The 23,325-nt window shown below is 33.3% G+C and overlaps 3 protein-coding genes across 5 annotated transcripts in view; 2 read left to right on the top strand and 1 right to left on the bottom strand.

Annotated features, from left to right (window-relative positions):
- Nucleotides 1–2,903: 2,903 nt before the first annotated feature.
- Nucleotides 2,904–9,537, bottom strand: LOC133205434 (mitochondrial coenzyme A diphosphatase NUDT8-like). Of its 3 annotated transcripts, none has more exons than XM_061341250.1 (5): nucleotides 9,496–9,537; nucleotides 5,785–6,263; nucleotides 5,065–5,197; nucleotides 3,494–3,577; nucleotides 2,904–3,328 (listed from the first exon to the last, which is right to left on the bottom strand). In XM_061341250.1, exons 2-5 carry the CDS (start codon nucleotides 6,144–6,146, stop codon nucleotides 3,101–3,103), a joined length of 807 nt encoding a protein of 268 aa, XP_061197234.1. In that variant the 5' UTR covers nucleotides 6,147–6,263; nucleotides 9,496–9,537; the 3' UTR covers nucleotides 2,904–3,100. The 3 variants fall into 3 exon arrangements, with proteins under 3 accessions (XP_061197234.1, XP_061197235.1, XP_061197237.1); XM_061341253.1 differs by having other exon boundaries at nucleotides 2,905–3,328; nucleotides 3,494–3,574; nucleotides 9,496–9,530; XM_061341251.1 differs by lacking the exon at nucleotides 9,496–9,537 and having other exon boundaries at nucleotides 5,785–6,280.
- Nucleotides 9,538–16,911: 7,374 nt separating this feature from the next.
- LOC133204856 (uncharacterized) lies at nucleotides 16,912–19,931 on the top strand. The gene is made up of 4 exons (XM_061340600.1): nucleotides 16,912–17,280; nucleotides 18,234–18,415; nucleotides 18,640–18,716; nucleotides 19,129–19,931. Exons 1-4 carry the CDS (start codon nucleotides 16,912–16,914, stop codon nucleotides 19,929–19,931), a joined length of 1,431 nt encoding a protein of 476 aa, XP_061196584.1.
- Nucleotides 19,932–21,386: 1,455 nt separating this feature from the next.
- LOC133205217 (proline-rich transmembrane protein 1-like) overlaps nucleotides 21,387–23,325 on the top strand; it is a 124,727-nt gene continuing 122,788 nt past the window's right edge. The window contains exon 1 of the mRNA XM_061340981.1: nucleotides 21,387–21,513. Within this exon, the coding sequence (XP_061196965.1) occupies nucleotides 21,483–21,513 (31 nt within the window). The 5' untranslated portion in view covers nucleotides 21,387–21,482. The remainder of the gene's footprint in view (nucleotides 21,514–23,325) is intronic.

Here is a 23,325-nt window from a genome sequence, read left to right as displayed (position 1 = left end):
CTGTATAAAATCAAAAGTTACCAAAACTTGAAACATAATATCATTACTATAAACCACAGCTAAATAAGAATTAACCCCCAACTTAAAGAACTCTTAAAGGGAAAAACAAAAACCACTCCCAAAGCATAGGTCATGTTCCTTGCTGGTTACATTTGTTGCCATGACCATGACCTGGAAGTGACAGGTGAAAGACCTGCCATGGAAGAGTCTAGGTTGGCACCTTGGGAGCGAAGACTCTTAAGGAGAAGTAATGTTGTGGTCAGACAGGTTCAATTGCTGGTGGCTGGATGGCTCAGTTGGAAGAGAACCTGACTAGTGATTCAGGGGGCCTGGATTTGAGTCCTGGTCTGGTCAGTCACAAAAGAGCACATGACTTGTGATATACAATAAAATGCACAATCATACATTGCTATGCACATGAGCATAATATGTAAAAATGAGTCTGTCATTATATCAAGAATTAAACTGGTGAATGTAATAGTGGAAGTGAACTGTGTGCAATAGTTGAATTATTGTTATATCTTCAATTGAATTATTGATATGATTTAATTTCAATTATTGCACACAGTAATTCTTTTAGAGAGAGTAGCTATTTAATTATAGCAATGATATCTTCCATTTCTTATCCATAATTTAAATAATGATCTCTTTACCATAATTAAATTTTTGCTCTCTCTTCAAGAGAATTGATGTGGGCATTATGTTGTGAAATAATTTTTAAAAAAGGAGATCCACGGGTACTCATGGACAGGATTGTCCCTTACCCCCCCCCCCTTTTCAATATTTAAAAACAAGAGGCCCACAGGCCTTATAGGTCACCTGAGTATCTCTTTGCCCTGAGCCCTGCCCTAACACCAGAACCTTGACCCAGGGGACATAAAATTCACAATTTTAGAAGAGGCACCCTTACTCATCATTACTATACTCTTAGTTCATCAGCTAAATACCCAGGAGAAAATTTTCAAAGAATTACTGCATTTTTAACAGTGTAATCATTAAAGCCCCACCCTAACACCAGAACCCCTGACCTAGGGGCCATGAAATTCACAATTTTGGAAGAGGCACCCTTACTCATCATAACTATGTATTCAGTTTGTTTGCTAAATACCCCAGATTAAAGAAGGAAGATTTTTAAAGAAATAATGCATTTTCACTATATATTCAACAGAGCCCAGCCCAAACACCAGAACCCCTGACCCTGGGGCCATGAATTTCACAATTTTGGAAGCGACACCCTTACTCACCATTACTATACTCTTAGTTCAATGGCTTAATACCCAGGAGAAAAGGAGAAGATTGTCAAAGAATTATTGCACTTTTACTATGTAATCATTAAAGCCCCACCCTAACACCAGAACCCCTGACCCAGGGGCCATGAAATTCACAATTCTGGAAGAGGCACTCTTGCTCATCATAACCATGCACTTAGTTTGTTTAAATAATACCCAGGAGCAGAGAGAAGCTTTTTAAAGATTGCATTAATTTTGATGGCTTTAGCCCCACCCCTCAGGTCCCAGGGGGGTAGGGGTTATGAATTTTACAATTTTTACTCCCCTTCACCCATAGATGCTATATGCCAAATTTGGTTGAAATTTGTTTAGTGGTTCCAGAGAAGAAGCTGAAAATGTTCAAATGTTAACGCATGACGGACAACGCATGCTGACGGACGAAAACAGATAGCAATACATTTGTAGGTCACCTGAGTAAACTCAGGTGACCTAAAAAATCTAATTTTTTTAAATTTCTAATCTCTGACAACTTTATCTATATGTCTCTGTTTAAAAATCACATAAATATATCAATCATACGCAATTTCTATTCGCAAAAAATTGTCAAAATGACTATAATTAATTGGAATAAATTATATCTTTTACACAAGTATTCAAACTCTAAATATGATGTATAAAATGAACAAATACAAAGACAACATGCTTTAATTACGCACATACTCTCTTTATGTATATACGTGAAACAACTGTGAATAGAAATTGCCTATGATTGATATATTTATGTGATTTTCAAACAGAGACATAAAGATAAAGTTGTCAGAGATTAGAAATAAAAAAGAAAACATATAGGTAAAGTTGTCAGAGATAAGAAATTAAAAAAAAAAATCAGACTTTTTTTTAATCAAATATTGAAGGGGGAGGAGGTGGGTAGGGAAAATTCTGCCCATGAGTACCTGTGAAGAGATCAACAAAACATTGACACTGACCTTAAATTAATTTTCGCAAGTAGTAATTCCACCACATTATTGAGCTCAATAGAATTAATGTGTGTGTATATGAATTGATATGTGCACATCAAACGAATTGTTGCTCTCATCAGTCATACTGTAATTATTGCTCAATTTGGTTGATACACACATTAATTCAATTATTGTGTGCAATAATTTAACTAATGTTATCTTCCATTAATTACTACAAAATTATAATTATTGTGGAAAATCATGTAAACTATTTGGTTAAAGTTATTCATGTAATGTTTGTGATTTCATTTTCTCAGAATTAATGAATTTATCTGTACACACAGGAGTATAAGGGTTGAGCCACACTATTAGTGCTATTATTGTAATGATATAAAATTGGCAAAGTGAATTTCTTTACAGGCCATATGTAGAACTGAGGTTTGGAATATTATGTTACGATCATCAGGATTTGGTTGCTACAGTAAAGTGCATTTCCAGCAAGGTGAAGTTGATGTTTGAAAAATATTTTGAATCTAATTATCCTTTATTAACACTAAAATTTTGTTCATGCCAACAGATAACAGATAGATTCCACAGAGTGAATATATAGATTTAAGATTTCAATTAAACTAATCATTTAATTCTGTTAAATGTTTATAATTAGATTAAAAAAAAAAAAAGAAATATAAGAGCAAGTTTTGATAATTAATTTTATTTAACTGGAAAAAAACATTCATTCCAGACAGTTTTGAGGACTGTGGATTCTCCTGTAGCATTTTCAGTGGACAATAATAAGAAGTCTTGCATTGACTCAAATCCAAACCCTAATTTGTTGTTGTTGGCACTAATTTTTCCTGAGTATCATAATATACATCACAGTCTCTTTCAAATGTTTATTTCTAAAATTATGTATTAATGTCTGTGTCGTAATTTAAATTTGTATAATCCAGGGGCCAGAACTGGGAGGAACATGTGCAGAACAACAGCAGTTAACCCCCAAATTCGGTGTTCTCCTCCAAGGAATACAGGCAGAGTGAAGCCGGACTGAAGGGATGGCAGTTTTCCTCTCCTGAATTGGGTGGATCCAACATTTTTGCTATCACAGAGTGATGAAACTGTTCTGGTAAAAACATCCTCTACCTAAGAAGACAGTGATTTTTTCCTCCAAATGAATATTCATACTGTCTTGCATGCATATAAGATCAAAAAAAAAAAAAATAAATAAATAAAAAAATAAATAAATAAAAATAAAAAAGATTATATTTCTTTTCAAGATAAGGTCTAAACAATTATTTTATACTATACCTCATCCTTGTTCAAACTGAGCTTGTGTTTTTCTAGTTCACCCACACTTGCAACAATAGGAGTTACCAGATTTTTACCATTCTGCTGAAATAAAAGATTCTTATTTGAAACAATTACAGCAAAACGTCCTGGGGATCTGCTTTATTTACTTCACTAGAACCCCCTAGACCTGAGGATGCTTCCATATCAATATGACCAAACATGGCTTTTCTGTTCTTCAGAAGAATTTTTCCTACATATTCCTATGTTAAATTTTGATCCCCCATTGTGGGGCCATCCTACCCCTGAGGGGGGGGGGGGGGGGTCATGATTTGAATGAACTTGAATCTACACTACCTGAGGATGCTTCCATATCGATATGACTAATCATGGCTTTGCTGTTCTTGAGAAGAAGATTTTTAAAGTTTTTTCCTATACATTCATATGTAAAACTGTGACCCACCCTACCCAGGGGGTGGGGGGGGTGGGGGGTGGGGGGTCATCATTTGAACAAACTTGAATCATCTACACCATGTAAAGAAGGTTGGCTATAAGTTTCAACTTTTTTGGTTATGTAAAGAAGGTTTGCTGTAAGTTTCAACTTTTTTGGCCCATTGGTTCTTGAGAAGAAGATTTTAAAACATGCCACTAAATTTTCACTATTTTTTAATTATCTCCCCTTGAATGAAAGTGTGGCTCTTCATTTGAATAGACTTGAATCCCCTTCACCCAAGGATGCTTTGTGGCAAGATTGGTTGAAATTGGACCAGTGGTTCTGGAGAAGAAGTCAAAAATGTGAAAAGTTTACAGACGGACAGACAGACGGACAGACGTACATGTGTACAGACTGACTACAGACAAAATGTGATCAGAAAAGCTCACCTGAGCTTTCAGCTTAGGTGAGCTAAAATTAAAGTCTACAGAGACACAATGATAGAGTAATTGAAAAAAAAAAATTTTGCATGACTAAATGGAATTTTTTACAACTCTTGAAAATACTGTTTCATAAAATTGCAAGTTTCAGAACCTAAAAAGGTCTATTTTTACAGCCAAAGACTATTTGACCCACACAAAAATATTCATTCCTCCCTTCATGATTGTAGGCATGTGAAGAAAAATAAATCATAGTCTAGGGACTGAAATGTTGATAGAATTTTAACAGAACTTGAAAAAAAGAGAATTAGAACATATTCTTTCCTTTGCACAAGTTACATGCCCCAACTCTGTGATTGATAATTGGATTGGAAGGCTTCTCCAGTTATTTTGATTACTGTAAACCAACTATTATTAATGACAAATTTTTTTTGTGATTTGTCAGTTTTAAACTTATCCGTGATGACTAAGTTTCGCAACTGAAGAAATATTCTACATGAATACACAATAAAATTAATAGTTAGTTGCAAAAAATAATCATGAGTAAAGCAAGGTCACAAAACTTGCAGATATTTCTTGCACATGAATAAAAGTTGGTTTACAATAATCAATTATTATCATTTTCCATCCATTTCCCAACACTATTAACTGTGTATCTTAAAATGAAATGAGGTGCATGATGGAATATGTACATCTGAAGAAGATGAGAAATTTCTCACTCTACTTGGCAAACTCTGAAGTGATCCCCAAACATCTTCCCTAGCAATTTTCAAACCAATTTCTTCATGTGTTTCACGGAGTGCGGTTGCTATCAAATCCTGGTCTGTGTCATCCATCATTCCTCCTGGTAAACTTTAAAAGAATAACATATTTTACGAAGACTTCTCTGAACCGAGAAATTTCTTAAGAACCTCTTGTTTATAGTAATTATATATTACAGAATAAAAATGAATTCTATGCCTTATCATTGTTTTCTTCTTTTATTTACAGTAAAACCTGCTTTAATGAATATGCTTATTATGAATTCATGCTTACAGCAAAGCAATTTTCATTCCCTGAGGTTTTAAACGGATGGTAAAATTAATGGATATATAACAAATCAAGTTTATAATGAACCAAAACTGGACATCCTCGGGCACTTGGCTATAAGCATGTTTTACTGTAATTGACCATAATCGACATGATTGACATCAGCAAGATCTATTCTGAATTTTTACACTAGAATTCATTGCATAATATGAAATCTTTTAATTTGAATAAAAATTACTTTAGCACAATTATACAACGAAAGATCTCACAGTTTACCAGTACATATTATTCCATTATAATATATCTCAGCATTTCTACTTTGCTTTGTGTTTTCTGCAACATTCCTAAAAACCAAGGGAAAATTCAGACAAGAAAACTTTCAATCATAAAGTATTTTCACTAAGACTTACCTGACTTCTCCCCTATGGGAAGGAATTAAGTTTGATCTCACCATGAACAGTATAGATGGCTCACCATTCACTGTACAAAGTGGCACTAATACAGCAGACTTCTTGTGATTATCAGAGACAGTCACTTTTCTTATCACAGATTGCTCATTCACATTATTTTGTAGCTTATCCTGAATTCTTCTTTTGTTTTCTTCAGACAAAATATTCTCAAATGTCACTTTGCTTTCATTGTGCAAAACACGGCTACTATGATACAATTTACATTGCCTGCAGATACCTCCTCTTCTGTGCATAGGCTGTGCGCTACGGAATATATTTGGAAGAAGAAATTTTGTTCCTGGGAGAAAATGCATTTTCTTCATATTCCCATCATCCTAAATATCCCAGCATTACATATATTGGAAGTTCTTTGTAAAGATGTCTACAAATTATTGTTCTGATGATGTCACATCACTTAGGCTCATTTGATAAATATACACCTACAAAGCCATAAAAAAATTAATGTTAAATGCTATATTCTAAATGACAAAGAAATAAATAATATAATTAATTTTCTCCATCTACTCTGAGAAAATTTCCAAAACATCTATTCAGAGACTGGGATTTGCAACTTTGCCATAAAATAAAACAGGTAAAAAACAAAATTTATAAACAAATGGGGATTTAAGATATATTTCAAAGGTAATAACAGTGTTACCTACTGTATATTTGCAATTAATTCTGTCTGGGAGATGTTCTCCTACTAGTCTTTGTAACCTAAACCCAGTGTCTTTAGCATTTTATATGCCATAATCAGACAATTTATTAATTGGACATATAAACTTTTCTCCATGAGAGAGATGGAGGAAGTATTGGTGTAATTGCTTTGTTTCACTTTAATTGATTGGTTGAGAGTTATACAGTTTGAATCATTGACTAATCAGATCAAGCAAAACGGATTGGCATACATCAGAACCTCCTTTATCAATGTCAATGGAGAAAAGTTTATGTGTCTGATTAAAAAATTGTCTAATTTAAATACAATCTGATTAAAATCAGATCCTTTGATCTGCTCACATAGATCACTACATCAGATCCTTTGATCCGCTCACATAGATCACTACCTTGTGTAGCTATCTATGTGAGCAGATCAAAGGATCTGATTTTTATCAGATTGGTCCAATTAAGGCATAAAAAAACACTATGGATGGTGATTAAGTTATAATGACTAGTAGAAGAACATCTCCCTGACAGGGCTCTTGCAGAAATATGACAGGTAATACTGTTATTTACCTTGATAATATATCTTGAAGCAGGGAAACCCCTGTTTGTTTACAAATTTTGTTTCTTACCTGTACCTGTTTGTATTTCTAGGTCACCTGAGTCACTATGGTGACCTTTTGCTATCTGTGTTTTGTCTGTTGTCGTTTGTCATCTGTCGGTCGTAAACTTTTGAACATTTTTAGCTTCTTCTCTGCAACCACTGAACCAATTTCAACCAATTTTGGCATAGAGCATCTATGGATGATGGGGAACCATCAAAATTAACGCAATCTTTAAAAATCTTTCAAACTTTTAGCATGAATGTAATTCATTAAGCAAACAAATTAAATGCATAGTTGTGATGAGCAAGGGTGCCTCATCCAAAATTGTGAATTTCATGGTCCCTGGGTCAAGGGTCCTGATGTTAGGGCGTGCTCTGTTGATTATTCAACTAAATGCATAGTTATGATGAGCAAGGGTGCCTCTTCCAAAGTAGTGAATTTCATGGTCCCTGGGTCAAAGGTTCTGATGTTAGGGCGGACTCTGTTGATTATATATTGAAAATGCATTAATTCTTAAGATATCTTCTCCTCTTTGCCTGGGTATTAAGCAAACAAACTAAATACATAGTCATGATGAGCAAGGGTGCCTCTTCCAAAATTGTGAATTTCATGCCCATGGGTCAGGGGTTCTGGTGTTAGGGTAGGGCTCTAATGAATATATAGTGAAAATGCATTTATTCTTTGAAAATCTTCTCCTCTGGTCCTGGGTATTAAGCCGATGAAGTAAGTGCATAGGTATGATGAGCAAGATTACCTCTTCCAAAGATGTGTCCCAAGGGTCCTAATAATATTTTCTGTATTTATAAGGAAATTAAGACCTGGGAAGTGTGTACTGTTAAAATTTGTCACATTCATAAGCAGTCTGGATGAACCCCCAAACGGGGGTAAACAGAAGTAGGAAAACCATACCCCCAAACAGGGGTATGAGGAAGCGCAGATGCTTAAAAATGTGTGTATTTCACACCAAAAGTAGAGGTTTATAAAAAACGCCGGTGCAAAAGTAACAGGTCATTTTGCAAATGTAAAACCACTCAGAAATGATAGATTAAAGGTGTACAGTAAAACTTGTTTAGTATGAACACGGATATAGCGAATTCACGGACATAGTGAATTTTTCTTGGATTCCCAGCTAAATAAATTTAATGAATTTCTTATATGGATATAACGAATTACGGATATAGTGAAGTAATTTCAGAGGTCCCAGTGACTTCATTATAACCGAGTTTTACTGTATTAAGAGTTTGTATTTTACAAAAATACAACTTTATCGTACAAATCAGGATTTATTCACTGGCACAGTTTGGGATTTATTGCTCCTTGACTTCCAGGTATTTAAGATAAAATATTCAATAAACAGACAAAAACAACTAATACTAAATTGAAATTATAAGGAAATCTATTATTCTACTTTATATCTTTTATTTTCATAATAAAATGCACCAAAATGTGGTGTTCATATTGATTTATTTATGATTGTGGGTTTCAGTCGGCTTTTCCTCTGACTAGCAATCGACAGTCTTTATTATCGATAATCATGCTCATGAAGTGTAACAAAAAATAATACATGTACAGTTAAAAATAAAATTCAAATGCAATTTATCGTATTCATGATCATTGTCTTTTTCTTTTTTTTTCTTATAAGAATTAAATAAAATGTTTGGCCAATATTTTTAATAAATACGATTGTTTGGCATGGGGGAAAACACGATTATATTTTATTTTATTTAAATCTAGATTTTAAATTCAGATTTTCCTTATTATTAGAATATTTTTCCTAGTGTTTTAAATTCCATAATTTAAAAAATCTTAATTGAGACATCACACAAAATTAATAAATTATTTCATGAAATGATAGTAAATATTCCTACAGTACAAATTCAAATTATGGAAAACTTAACCTGTTGAATGTTTTTCTGTTGACATTTTACGAAGTTCATAACAGAAATAACAATATTATCAATGCTTTTTCTTACGATAGATGATATACGCAAGTTTGTTTACACTGGATATGGCAGGAGTTACTGTTCTTGCGCATCGCATGACGGGACGGAAAATCCTCGTTTGAGGGTTCGACCAGACTGATAAGCATAAAGTATTTTTGTGACCAGTAAGCAGTTACATTTAATCTCCATTCAAATTTAGTGTAAACAATAAAATTTTAGTACGTAGAAAAATGATAACCATAGAGGCATTATGAGGCATATTACATGTAGCTTAACTCTATATGAAGTAAAATAAAAAAAAAAAAATAATAAAACTAGTATTTCGTTTCCTTGCCGTCAATCCGGTAAGTTACAAGCATTTTATATTCTTAAGCATAACGTGTTTTTTTTTTTTTTTATAACCCCCCCCCCTCCCCAATGACTGCAATCTCATTTTTTCACATATAAAGAACAAATATGTATACCCTTCTGACGTTCAGTGCTTTCTTGAAAAAAAAGTCCGATGCTGATTGAAAATCTAAGTAGGAAATACTTCGGGCAACATAAATTTTAAACACAATCGAATTGAAGCAATATTTCCGGGATATCTGAAGGTGCCTCGGTGGGGGGTTCGACTATACACGTGTAGGCACTTGCTTTCAGGATGGTGTATTTTGTGTGTTATGCGTTTTTCTACATGTTCTAGGGATGTCTGAATACACTCATTAAAATAAAAATAAAAAATCCATGAAATTAGCACTTTTTAATATTGATAATTTGATATTACTGTATATCTTGGATTTCAGGAGGCACTTTTTAGAGAAATGGCCAATATTTGTATTTTTTTTTTTTTTTTTTTTTTTTTTTTTTTTTTTTGTCATTTTAATTTGAACAACATCAGCAAGTGTGTGAAAATCAAAACATTTCAATTTGATCATTATTCATGATACCATTTATATTTTCATGCATAACATGTACGGTGTCGCATAATGGACAATGATATACTTTTCACATGCAACACACAGAACTTGAATGAATTCTAAACTTATCGAAAAAGAGTCAGTATTGTCAGGCTTCAAACATCTGAGTATGACTGTATTTCTCAGTCAATGTGTGTGTTTTTTGGGTTGCGTTAGAAAAAAAAATAATGTGGGAAAAAAAGGCCCATATACCACAACGCTTATATACTTGATTTTCCTTGACGTTGTCCTTAGATTCTTCAGTCTTGCGTTCCAACATATGAGGGTTGTTCGGAAAGCTCGAGGACCATGTCATCTTCGCTATACTACTTTCAAGAAATTGAAAATAAGCACATTATCATATGTAAAACTAGTATTAATTGTAACGGGGACCGTTACAGATGTTCCCCAAACGCTCCCCAACACCCTCTTGGTGTCTTATTTCCTGTAAGCTTCATTAAATAAGGCAATGAAGTATATTGATCGTTTTTTGCATTTCACGCGCGCGCACGTGCATGCATGTGCAGGATGACCATGTCATCTCATCTATACTATTAATGCATCTTTATATTCTCAGTATCAAAACATTTCGTCAAAAAATAAATAAGTTCCGGCTATATCAAGTATATTGGTCATCTTAGCATTGCATGCATGCGCACCTGCATGCATGTTCCTAATGACCATGCCATTTTGTCTACACTTATAATTTGTCTGTTTATTCTTAGTATCAAAGCTTTTCATAAAAAAATATAAAAGTTATGGCTATATTAAGTATATTGGTCATTTAACACATTGCACGCGCGCGCATGTGCATTCATGAGTATGATGTCCACATCATCTTGTCTACACTTTTAATATATCTGTATATTCTTAATATAAAAACTTTTCATAAAAAAAATATAAAAATTACGGCTATATTAAGTATATTGGTCATTTAACACATTGCACGCGCGCGCACGTGCATGCATATGCATGCATGCATGTGCATGATGACCATGTCATCTTGTCTACACTTTTAATATATATAAATATTTTGAGTATCAAAGCATTTCATCAAAAAGTATAAAAGTTACGAATATATCAAGTATATTTGTCATTTTACGCTTTGCGCGTGCGCACACGTGCATGCATGTGCATGTTGACCATGTCATCTTGTTTACACTTTTAATATATCCTTATATTTTGAGTATCAAAGCATTTCATCAAAATATATAAAAGTTACAGCTATATCAAGTATATTAGTCATTTTACGCATTGCACGCGCACGCACGTGCGCGCAAAATGACCTTGATTCCGCAAATCTACATAACATGCCTATTAACCCTAAAAAGGTTTCACCTCAATCGGATGAGTAGTTGACGAGATCACTCGCGGACAAAAAAGTACCCAGGAAGAAGAAGAAGAAGAAAAATAATAATAATAACTAGAAACTCATTGCGAGCAATGAGAGGTCTTCCGTCCGATTCTGAAAAAAAGAAAACTCAAACTGAAAAAGTGATAAAAGAAATTCAGACACTCTGGAGATTTAACCCTCGTCGTCAGACTGAAAATCCAACGTGCTAACCATTCCCTTATTTGCATTACTTTCTGTCACGACCGGAAGTAACGGCGATACAAGATTTTGTCACGATTCAAATAAACTGATCACTGACTATCAGTCCTGAAAGTTTCAGACTTCAATCGTTTACTGTTGCCGAGCAATAGACCGGAAGTTGACGTTTTATTTCCGGTGGAATCTAACATATTTCAAAACAGCGAAAGAGATGCAATCAAGTGATGCAAGTTTTAGCTTGAAAAAGAAAGAAGAGAAATAATATGATTGCATCCTCTGATCTAAATAATAAAACAGGTTTTGTAATCCTCAGAAAAAGTTCTATCATTTTATAGTTGCATATTTAAGATCAGAGGTTACGCTCTATATTAAATATCGAAAAATTAGCTTTAAAATTGGTTTGTTTTGTTGAATTTTTCACGATATGAGGAAAATGTCGCATTTCATGACGTCATAATGCATTGGCTAGCCAGAAAATTACGTCATTTTGATAGATACGCAGTCATCAAAGGTCTAAATGAGATTTAATGCATTGTCAAAGAAGTTTCAGTTTTTCTGAAATTCACAGGGCCAAAAAAGGCCCTAAGTGGACCTTGTTCTTTAATATTGATACCACTACACTAGCGCAATGTACCAGCCATCATTGATGTTTACCTTGCACTCATTCCCTGAAGTAACGAGTGTCAGGCAGGTTAATCTTTATTTCTTATAGTGTGGAATTATAGGATGAAAACTTGCCAGCTAAATTTTGTGCAAGTACTAGTAGATTTACATCGGATTTGTTACTTGAGTTTTAACAATAACTGATAGCAGAGAAAATAATCTGTTACTGATAAAAACTAAAAAAAAAAAACTATTGTGTTTACTTCCTTTTTTCTTTATGCATTCAACTTTCTATTCTATGCAATTCCAAATTCAGACATGTCCGTGTAATCTTTTTCTGTACTTCTACACTACTGCATCAGACCATTTGTGAAAGGCGGGTCAAGATACATTATTTCGCGCCAAACGTCACGAGTAAATCATCGCGCCTTTTCTTTGGAATGTGTCTTCAATTGAATAAGAGTACGTGATAGCTTCAATGAAATTTTTAAAAATATGTTGCTGTAGCCTGATTTTCGAGTCTAAGAATGTATATTTATCACACTGTACATATTACATATCGTATACGGGCAAGTAACATAAAGGCAGCACTAAGTTTTCTTACACATTTTATATTCCTCTTTACCCCCAAAGTGGATTATTCCAATTAGTAACACATTAATGAAAAGACTGGAATGTTTCGCAACAAAACACGTCTCTCCATATGACGCTCAAGGAATCTGATACCTATTATGTTCTGTAACTTGCATCTATAAAGGAATATTGCCCTACTAAAATCAAAGAAAAATATCATTGAAGTTTATTTTTCTCTCATTTGAAATTGCTATATATGTTATTCAATCAACATGAGAAAGTAACAAATTCTACTTTCAAAATACAATTCCGCAACTCTCCAATTTATGATACAATTGCATAGGTATCTAGCTACATATACATTTGCACCAACATGTTTTCCTCATTTTGTCATATCACAATTGCATCTATGCACATTAATTAGTGCAAAATTAAACTGCAAACTCTTTATGAGGGAGTAAAAAGACACGCTGATATTGTGCCGTCAAACACCGCTGCTCTGACGTCTAAAGACATAGCCCCCCCCCCCCCCCCCCCTTAAGATAAAATCTTATATTTGAGCCCCAAAAAGTGAGAAAAAATTCGGAAATTCTTTGGATTGAATCCAGATCGCCCACTAGAAAATTCAACATGCTAACCATTACACTATCAAACACCGTCTCTTAAAATTGAAAAATGATAAATATTCAGAGTATGGGTTAATCAATTTTTAAACAAACTACATATTTAGCATTCTTGTAAAACTCTTTATTAAGCCTATCAACATCATAAAAAAATATTGAAAAACAAAAAAGTTCAAAAAATTACCCTTTTTAAATCACTTCCTGTGACGACCGGAAGTTACGACGACACACGAAATGTTTCCATCACACATCTACAAACCAAATTCTATCATACCTGAAAGTTTCAGACTCCTACCTTTAACAGTTTCTGAGAACATTCATGGACTAGATTTTTAGTGGAAAAAGTGAAAAATCGTAATAATTCCCGACCGGAAGTAAATTTTTCCAAACTTTTTCAATATTTCAAAATGGCATGAGATAACAAATCATTCCTGAAAATTTGGCTGAAAATGAATGAGTAGTTTTTGAGATATCGCGATTTGAAAAGGTCAGAAAAATAAAAATGAAAAATAATAATAATAACTAGATGGTTCTCGTTGCGAGCAACGAGTGGGTCTTCCGTCTGATTTTGGATAAGATTAGTCAAGATCTTGACTGAGATATTTGTCTGTAAAAAGTGAAAGGATGCATATTGTTTAAAACATTATTCTGAGCTTCTTTTGTTCATTATTGCTTATCAAAATATTTCCCCTTTTTTGAGGTGTCAGAGATTTAGCATTCTGGCCCCTTATGGCCCCTTATTACGTAACATATGATCAAAATTTTATAATATATAGTTGCAGAATGTTAAGATGAACATTTTTGCTTCAGTAATTTATAACAAAATATTGATCATTAAAGAGTTATAGATTAAAGACTTTTGGCCCTTCTGAGCCCCTAGTTTGAGGGGTCAGCCCCTTTTTCTTGATATCAAATGAAAGGTCTTGTGATTTTGAGGACTTTTTGTTCAACAACTATTCAGAAATTTCCTTTCGTTTAAGAGATATATAGAATACCAATATTTAGGGGCCAGCCCTCCAAGTCCTTAATGGGGATGTCTTGCAAAAATTAAAAGGGTGTATGTTGTTTAGAACATTATTCTGAACATCTTTTGTTCAATATTGCTTATCAAAATATTTCTCCTTTTTGAGATACAAAGTGTCAAAGATTTAGCATTCTGGCCCCTTAGGGCCCCTTATTACGTAACATATGATCAAAATTTTATAATATATAGTTGCAGAATGTTAAGATGAACATTTTTGCTTCAGTAATTTATAACAAAATATTGATCATTAAAGAGTTATAGATTAAAGACTTTTGGCCCTTCTGAGCCCCTAGTTTGAGGGGTCAGCCCCTTTTTCTTGATATCAAATGAAAGGTCTTGTGATTTTGAGGACTTTTTGTTCAACAACTATTCAGAAATTTCCTTTCGTTTAAGAGATATATAGAATACCAATATTTAGGGGCCAGCCCTCCAAGTCCTTAATGGGGATGTCTTGCAAAAATTAAAAGGGTGTATATTGTTTAAAACATTATTCTGAACATCTTTTGTTCAATATTGCTTATCAAAATATTTCTCCTTTTCGAGATACAAAGTGTCAAAGATTTATTATTCTGGCCCTTATGGCCCCTTATTACGTAACATATGATCAAACTTTATAATATATAGTTGTAGAATGTTAAGATGAACATTTTTGCTTCAGTAATTTATAACAAAATATTGATCATTAAAGAGTTATAGATAAAAGACTTTTGGCCCTTCTGAGCCCCTAATTTGAGGGGTCAGCCCCTTTTTCTTGATATCAAATAAAAGGTCTTGTGATTTTGAAGACTTTTTGTTCAACAACTATTCAGAAATTTCCTTTCGTTTAAAAGATATCTAGAATAGCAATATTTAGGGGCCAGCCCTCCAAGTCCTTAATGGGGATGTCTTGCAAAAAATTAAAAGGGTGCATATTGTTTAGAACATTATTCTGAACATCTTTTGTTCAATATTGCTTATCAAAATATTTCTCCTTTTCGAGATACAAAGTGTCAAAGATTTAGCATTCTGGCCCCTTATGGCCCCTTATTACGCAACATATGATCAAAATTTTATAATATATAGCTACAGAATGTTAAGATAAACATTTTTGCTTCAGTAATTTATAACAAAATATTGATCATTAAAAAGTTATAGATGAAAGACTTTTGGCCCTTCTGAGCCCCTAATTTGAGGGGCCAGCCCCTTTTTCTTGATATCAAATGAAAGGTCTTGTGATTTTGAAAACTTTTTGTTCAATATGTTTTAACAAAATACTTTTATTTAAAATGTTATTATCAGAAATGTCTCTAAAATTCACTCATAAATCACGTCCTAAATTTTGACCCCCACCGAGCTTCCATACTTTGCACTTCCGGAAAATATGAAAACCAAGGTGCACATCTAGAACATGTCCTCTATCACCACTGAAAGTTTCAACACTCTAGCATTTGTCGTTCCTGAGTTTTTGTGCAGACACAAGGTCTATGTAAAAATCGATCAAAGGGCGATAACTTCTGACCGGAAGTGATTTTTCAAAAACTGACAGGGCGTTATAAACTTCAGATAGCAACGCATTAACCCTGAAAATTTGAAGCAAATCGATCGAGCGATCTCCGAGAAATCTTCTGCACAAAATCGGTAAGGAAAAAAAAAAGAATAATAATAATAATAAGAAAAGTGAAAAATCAACAATAGAATAATAGAAGGGTCTTCCGTTGGAGACGGAAGACCCTAATAATAATAAGAAACAGTAGAATCACTATAGGTCTTCCGTTGAAAACGGAAGACCTAATAAGAAACAGAGTAAAAACAATATGTTCCCCAACTTCGTTTGGGGAACATAAATATTTATTTTGTAGATTAATGACTGTATGAAGTTTCATTCCATAAGATTTGATAGAAATCACGATACTTAATTAAGTTCATATGCAATGTGCCTTACCTATCGATATTTTTTCAAGACATTCTTAATTAAAAATTGTAGTACCAACAGATGTTTGTAGACAAAATTTCAGCATACATTACCAGGGGTTTTGAAAAGATATCAAATGATGAAGATTCTTGTATTTTTTCTAGGAAAAAATTACAACCAATACTAGACATATATGCTTGATTTTTGTTGTTGATATTCCTGTACATAATAACTAATCCTATTTAAAAGAAAAAATAATAATTTCCAAATTGACTAGGTGAGGAACTAAGCAGAATAAACGCATGGCTACTTAAGTGTTATTTCCAATTTCCGTACAACTTTAATTAATAACTCTGTAAAATGTTTGATAGTTAAGCTATCTGCAGAGTTATTTTTCTTTTCAAAGATTTAGCCCATTTGATTTCATTTCTCTCATCATGTTTCACAAAAATGTCTTCGTTACATCATTCCAGTTAAGGACATTGGCAACGAAGCAATCCGGGTTCAAAAATTCTGTATTTGCATTTTCTCTTTTGTACACAATGATTTACAGTTATCGTCCTTGAATTATTTTCAATTGGGAGTGATCTCCCGTAATACGAAATCTTCAGCGTTGTGGAGAGTAAAAATGTGTGTTTCTGAGGTAAACAACATGTCGAACGTTGCATAACACACGATGAAGCGATACCGATCTGCTTCGACAGGTAGATATATATCAGAATCAAAGAAAAGAAGAATCGATTGCTTTATAGAAAACAATGTTAGAAAGATTGTGAATGATCATTCTTATTCTTCAAGACCTACAAGTCATGAAAATCTTGAGAATCCCGATGTCGATGAGCCAGTGTCATTATTTGAAGACGATAATGGAGACCAAGCCTCTATAAATGGGTCACCAAACAGTGCTAATAAGACAGAAAATAGTAACACTTTATGTAATTGTTTAGATGAAGTAGATGGAGAGAATGAATGTGAAACGGGGACCAGTTGGAGGCAGGGTAGACGAATAGTGGAGTTGGGGTTTCTTGTAGCAAACTCTGTGAAGGTTGTTCAGTCTGCCATTCAACTATACCTTTAAACATTACAAATATAGTGCATGAGATACGTTACGGGTTGGGCAGCTTACTGACTATCAGGTATCAACTGTGTGACGGAAAGACTGTTGTGCCAACGGGAAAAAGACATAGTGCGCCCGGTTGTATGTTCGTTCGCCCTAAAACTTGTTCGCCCTTGACGCCGTTCGCCCTGAGTCCGATCGCCCTAAAACTTGTTCGCACAGGGTCCGTTCGTCTTATTTATATTGCAGAAAGTTGAATAATGAACCAATGGATTTTTTAAATAAATTGTATGTACATTGGTACATAAATTGCACACGGGAGACAACAGACGTATGCATGTGGTCACACTATAAATACCTGTCCTATCAAAGACCCGGCAGACCAACAGAAATTAACGTCTCAGTCCTTTAATTGTTTTCAAAACTTACAGTGACATAATTAAGTATAATTAAATCAATTAAGCATGTAAAGAGCATAAATATCAAATTTGAAGATTACGGTAAATAAAAAAAAATTCTGTAGTAACATTTGGAAAAAAAAAACACCAAGTCGTAAAATATTGAATAAAATTAATAATAAATGTTGATATTTATTATTTACTGTATATATAATAGGGCGAACGAGATATAGGGCGAACAAGAATAATGGCGAACGGACCTTGCGCGAACGGACTCGTGCGAACAGGTAGATAGGGCGAACGAACCCGATTACCAGTGCGCCCAAGGAATCTCAGTGGGGGAGAAAAACTTGGGATGTCAGCACAAAGTTAGCTTTAGGTGCAGTATAATGTATAACAATGTTTTTCAAGAAATATATAATACTATGTTAATGTAGACGTTAGTTTGACATTCCTTGGAATCATATATATTTTAAATAATGGCACAATATGTTGTTTTTTTTAAATACTCCAGAATATTTTTTCATACTTGTTGTTTTGCAGTTCAGGTATGCTACACAGTGGTACAGGGGAAAGGAAAGTATCCAACCTATTGTCTACACTGAACATACCCCTTGTTCCAAAACAACACTCAAGAAAAGAGAGAGGGAAATAGGTCAGGCTGTAGAGGAAATTGCTCATTCCAGTGGTTCTGATGCTGCTGTTAGAGAAAGAGAATTGACAGAGTAATACCAAAAAAAAAAAAAACAACAAATTTTTGATAAATTTATATAAAGTGAAATGTATACTTATCCAAATATCATGTAAATTATGGAAGAAATTTTTTTCTTTACATATATCAATAATAATGGACAATTGCACAAAATAGGATATTTGTATTACACCGACAAGATATACATGTAAATTTGTACACTGTCTACATTATAATACATTATTTTTTGTACTTCAGAGAGTCTCCTGTATCTGCATCATTTGATGGTGGCTGGCAAAAACGTGGATCGTGGAAATCTTACAGTAGTCTATCTGGTAATTTTTTGCAAAATAAAGAACTTCACATTTATAATTTGACTCTATAATATATAACAATCTGTGATTCTGGATAAACACATTTATAAGAAATGAATATTTAATTTTTAAAAATTCATGTATTATATCTGTGATGCTTCACACTTTAAATTTTCATGAAGTGCGTTAGTGCTTCATGATAAATATATGCAGATGTGAAGCTTTGTATTTCATGTTCCTCATGACTTATCAAATAATAGATTAATTTCTTATATTTATATTATTTACCGTATCTGATGACTAGTCACAGATTATGTGCTTTGAATGATTATTTTTGGGAAAGAAAAGATTTCTCTATATTTTTTTATGCCATTGAGGTATTCATGTTCATCCATAATAGACATATGTAAAAAAAATTTTCTGTACTTCACAGGTCAAGATTGTGAAATCATTCAAATTGGGGCAGCATACACTGACGAACACAGTTTCAGCAAGTATCTTCTACCTTCCAAACGAATTTCAACTAGTGCTATCGCTTTGACTGGTCTTACTGTTGCTGGGAACCAGATGTATAAGGAAGGTCAACCAGTTCAAGCAACATCCCCATGTGAAGGACTTCGGAACTTTTTGCATTGGTTGTCTACAATTCACAAGCCCATAGTGTTAATGGCTCATAATGATAGATTTGATGCAAATGTCTTTTGTCGTGCGTTAATAGGAAACAAACTTAAGGATGATGCAGGGAAAGTTATTCAAGGATTTGTCGATACTCTTCCACTGTTTAGGAAAAGTGTGCCCGGACTCTCCTCTTACAAACAGACTGATTTGGTAAAGTGTCTCCTTCAAACATACTACTGTGCACATGATGCAGCATCTGATGCAAAATCTCTCCTACAACTTGTAAATTCTCAGACCTTCTTAGAGGATCTCTTTCTTCAACACAGTTTTTCACTTGACTCATACATCAATGTTATTCAATATCATGAGAGAGTGCAGAAGAACAATTCATCACTAATATGCTTAGTGGACAATAATGTCATTTCCAAATTGATGATGACACATATTGCAAAGTCTGGACTTTCTTTATCTCACCTTTTATTGGCTTATAAAAGAGACCCTGAAAATGGTGTGTTCCATCTGTTCTCTGAGAGAACAATTGAAGGCAAAGCAAGGGTGACATGCAATAAGAAAATCATTGGAAACCTTTGTGTTTACCTTAAAAGCATGAGTAATTAAATGTGCAATTTGCAATGGCCTTTATTTACTTTTTTAAATAATTGAATAAAGTGAAACAAAGGGCAGTAACTCTTAAATAGTAAAGAGATGCATAGAGAGGTACATTATCCTTGTAAATATTGGTAAATATTTCATTTTCATCAGGATATCATATAAAATTAACATACAATAATGTGTATCATATAATTGTTAATTACATATCTTACTTAATCAAAATTTGCTCCTTCACAAATAATGATATCAACTTATTTCTTAATTTACATTGAAACCAATATTAAATGACAAATGTATATGTTGAGCAATTTTGAAATTAAGAGTATGGAAAGGTATGCTGGTTGAGTCAGTTATTGTATGTTAAAGCACATTAGTAATTTGTTATAGATTACTGGATAATCCTGTCCATAAACAAGAAACGTTGCCAATCCCCTTAAGATAATTTTTTACTACTATATATAATAACATAGAAAGAATATTAATTCAAGTCAATTTAAATTTTAAAAAAAACTTATTTCGAGCTATTTCAGAATGGTTCCCATCCCAACTTTGAAAGAGGATTTTCGAGTTTGGGCAGTTTACCATTTTTAAAAAAAAAATTTTTTTGCTTGTCCAATTTTTGGGACAAGATCACCACACCACGTTTTGGGACAAGGTCACCGCACACCACACACACACCCCATGTTAAAAGTTACCATAAGCCTGTTATATTTAAGTTTTTGAAGAAAAAAAGTTATTTATTTTCAACATTCTTAGATAAGTATTATGCGTAAAATGATTATGCATTGAAGTGCACGCTACAATTCAGCCTCCATACAGATATTAATTTTAAATTATTTTGAATAGCTATCATATTTTCAGCTGTCTTCCGGCATTTCTGATCTCCTATGCATTTAAAATTAATTCATGTATGCTTTACACAGCCTCAGCTTCCCAGCACAAATCAATCACATTAATTAGTTTTCCTTACCTACGTCGATCATTTTGATTTAAAACCATTTAAAGAATTTTCAATATCATGTCATATTAACTTCTTTCAACTGTTTGCCATATGCATGTATACATTCCACTTGTATTCCTGTTATTTGAGATACAATAAATATCTTTACCTAAATGTTCAGTTTTCAATAAGTTTCTATTCTTTCGGCGAGTCGCAAAGAAGTTAATGAAATATTACCCCCCCAACACCCCCCCCCCTTCAAAAATGGACAGACACATTTATTTTTTATCCTGCTTATATGTTCTACAGATATAAATGGCTTAGTCAGGCAAACTTTTTGAAAAATTATTACTTGTAAGAGATTGGTCTAAGGTATTTAGTTCCGGGAAAACAAAGGTCGGTGAAGCGTGCGAAAAAAGGTTGACGTTGGTTTGGACATATTTTATTGTAATTTATAATTACAAAGGAATTGGGCACAAGTTCTAAAAACTTATAAAGTTGACGTAATTTTGTTCAAGTCCATTGATTAACGATCTATCTAGCGTTTCTTGTCAGAGGCACAAGTTTGGGAATTTTTTAAGTACATTGTGAGTGTTATTCAAAAAATCTGAACAAAGATGTCGAGTGGACAAAAATACGAAATGGATCGTGAGTATTGTTATAAAAATTTATTTTTTATACATTGTACTTTGAAAATATTAAAAGTTAACTTAATTTTGATAATATAATCCCTGCATCAATTATACAATTCATTAGCGATAAGGCTAGTACTTCAGGTCTACTAGGAAATGAATTTAGTTGAACAAAATCGAATCTTATCAGTGTGTTTTTAGGTAAACAATTGCAGACTTTTGTCACAGGTTTAGTTAACTTTATAATCGTACACACGCATGTGACGACATTGATAAAACAGCTACAATAACGTACCCAAAATTCAAATAATTTAAAATTTGATAATATTTGACGAATTAAGCAATTTCATCACCTTCAAATTCAATATTTTTCTCAATTTTGCTAACTTTTTTGGCGAGTGAATAATAATGAACAGTTGCTCTTTTCAACCCGGACACAATTTTTTTTGAAACGTAAAAACATTTTTTTACTAATTTGAATAAAATTGAATGCATAAGAATCTAACAATACTGACAATTGTCTTATGATGTCAATAGTAAAAAGAAGATGTGTTTGTGAAATAAAAAGTAAATACTATCTACTGTGGCTAATTTATACAAAGGGACAGCTTAACAACGCGAAATGTAATAAACTGGGATTATTACATTTTGCGTTATTACATTTTGCGTCGAGATCAACGCAAAATGTAATAACGCGAAATGTAATAATACATTTTTTGGATTATTACATTTTGCGTTATTACATTTTGCGTCGATATCAACGCAAAATGTAATAACGCAAAATGTTATAATACAATTTTTGGATATAACATTTTGCGTTATTACATTTCGCGTTGATCTCGACGCAAAATGTAATAACGCAAAATGTAATAGCAGAATCTTTATGATTATTACATTTTGCTTTATTACATTTTGCGTCGACATTAAGCAAAAACGCATATACGCAAAATGTAATCACACATTTTTTAACAATTACGTTTAATATTCAATTCTTGTTTCGTTTGCTTGTTTGACAATAGTTTGCCTCGAATGAGAATATGTTCGTAGGTACAGCAAGATCTTGTGTATCGAATCAACTGAGAGTCGAATACCTAATATGCAGATACTGTAGGATTGATTGATTGATTATATGTTGTTTTACGTCCCATTCGAGAATTTTTCACTCATATAGAGACATCACCATACATCGGTGAAGGGCTTCAAATTTTGACTTTTACTCGGCACTCAGGGCCATTGAGCAGTGAGGGATCTATATCGTGCCAACGCTTGCCTTGACACGGGGCCTCGGTTTTTAAGGTCTCATCCGAAGGACCCGCAACTTTCACTTCAAAGTGCTGAGCGTATGGCGAAGGAACAGTTGCTACCCATTTTTTATCGACTTAGGTCAGTCGCGACCGAGATTCGAACTCACGACCTCCCGATCACGGAGCGAGCGCTCTACCAACTGAGCTACCGTGAACGGTTCAGATACTGTAGGAAGGGTATATTGCTACACAAGTAAGTTCAGAATTGAAAAGTTTAAATCATCACGTTTATGATATAACTTTATTGTTGGATTACCGTTAAGGTATTTTTCTAGTAAAATATCCAAATGTAGAACAGAATATGTCAGACTTTGTGGTATTTTTAATTTAAGCTCTCTGAGAGATATCAAGACTCTAGGAAAATAAGATTTCAATAAATTATCTTGAAGATATAAAAAAAAGAATACAAATTTATATTTGATGTGGCACTGAAGATGATCTCTTATTTTCCTAACTCTATCTTGATTTGATATTTCTGCACTGGAAAGAATATTCCAAGGAACACTAAGTCAATAATAAACTTT

Source organism: Saccostrea echinata, unplaced genomic scaffold (genome assembly GCF_033153115.1).
Source record: "Saccostrea echinata isolate AGI-Se365-2 ecotype Australia unplaced genomic scaffold, CSIRO_AGI_Sech_v1 ptg000054l, whole genome shotgun sequence".
NCBI lineage: Eukaryota > Metazoa > Mollusca > Bivalvia > Ostreida > Ostreidae > Saccostrea > Saccostrea echinata.
The sequence above is the reverse complement of the archived record's forward strand: the minus strand, read 5'-3'. Positions and strand labels throughout refer to the sequence as shown.

Coding starts and splice junctions, on each gene's coding strand:
- LOC133204856 (XM_061340600.1), top strand. CDS start 16,912: ATGAAGCGATACCGATCTGCTTCGACAGGTAGATATATATCAGAATCA. Junction 18,416..18,639: donor AGAGAAAGAGAATTGACAGA/GTAATACCAAAA, acceptor TTTGTACTTCAG/AGAGTCTCCTGTATCTGCAT. Junction 18,717..19,128: donor ATCTTACAGTAGTCTATCTG/GTAATTTTTTGC, acceptor TGTACTTCACAG/GTCAAGATTGTGAAATCATT.
- LOC133205434 (XM_061341250.1), bottom strand. CDS start 6,146: ATGAAGAAAATGCATTTTCTCCCAGGAACAAAATTTCTTCTTCCAAAT. Junction 3,578..5,064: donor TTCAGAGTTTGCCAAGTAGA/GTGAGAAATTTC, acceptor CTTTTATTTCAG/CAGAATGGTAAAAATCTGGT. Junction 3,329..3,493: donor TCAGTTTGAACAAGGATGAG/GTATAGTATAAA, acceptor CTGTCTTCTTAG/GTAGAGGATGTTTTTACCAG.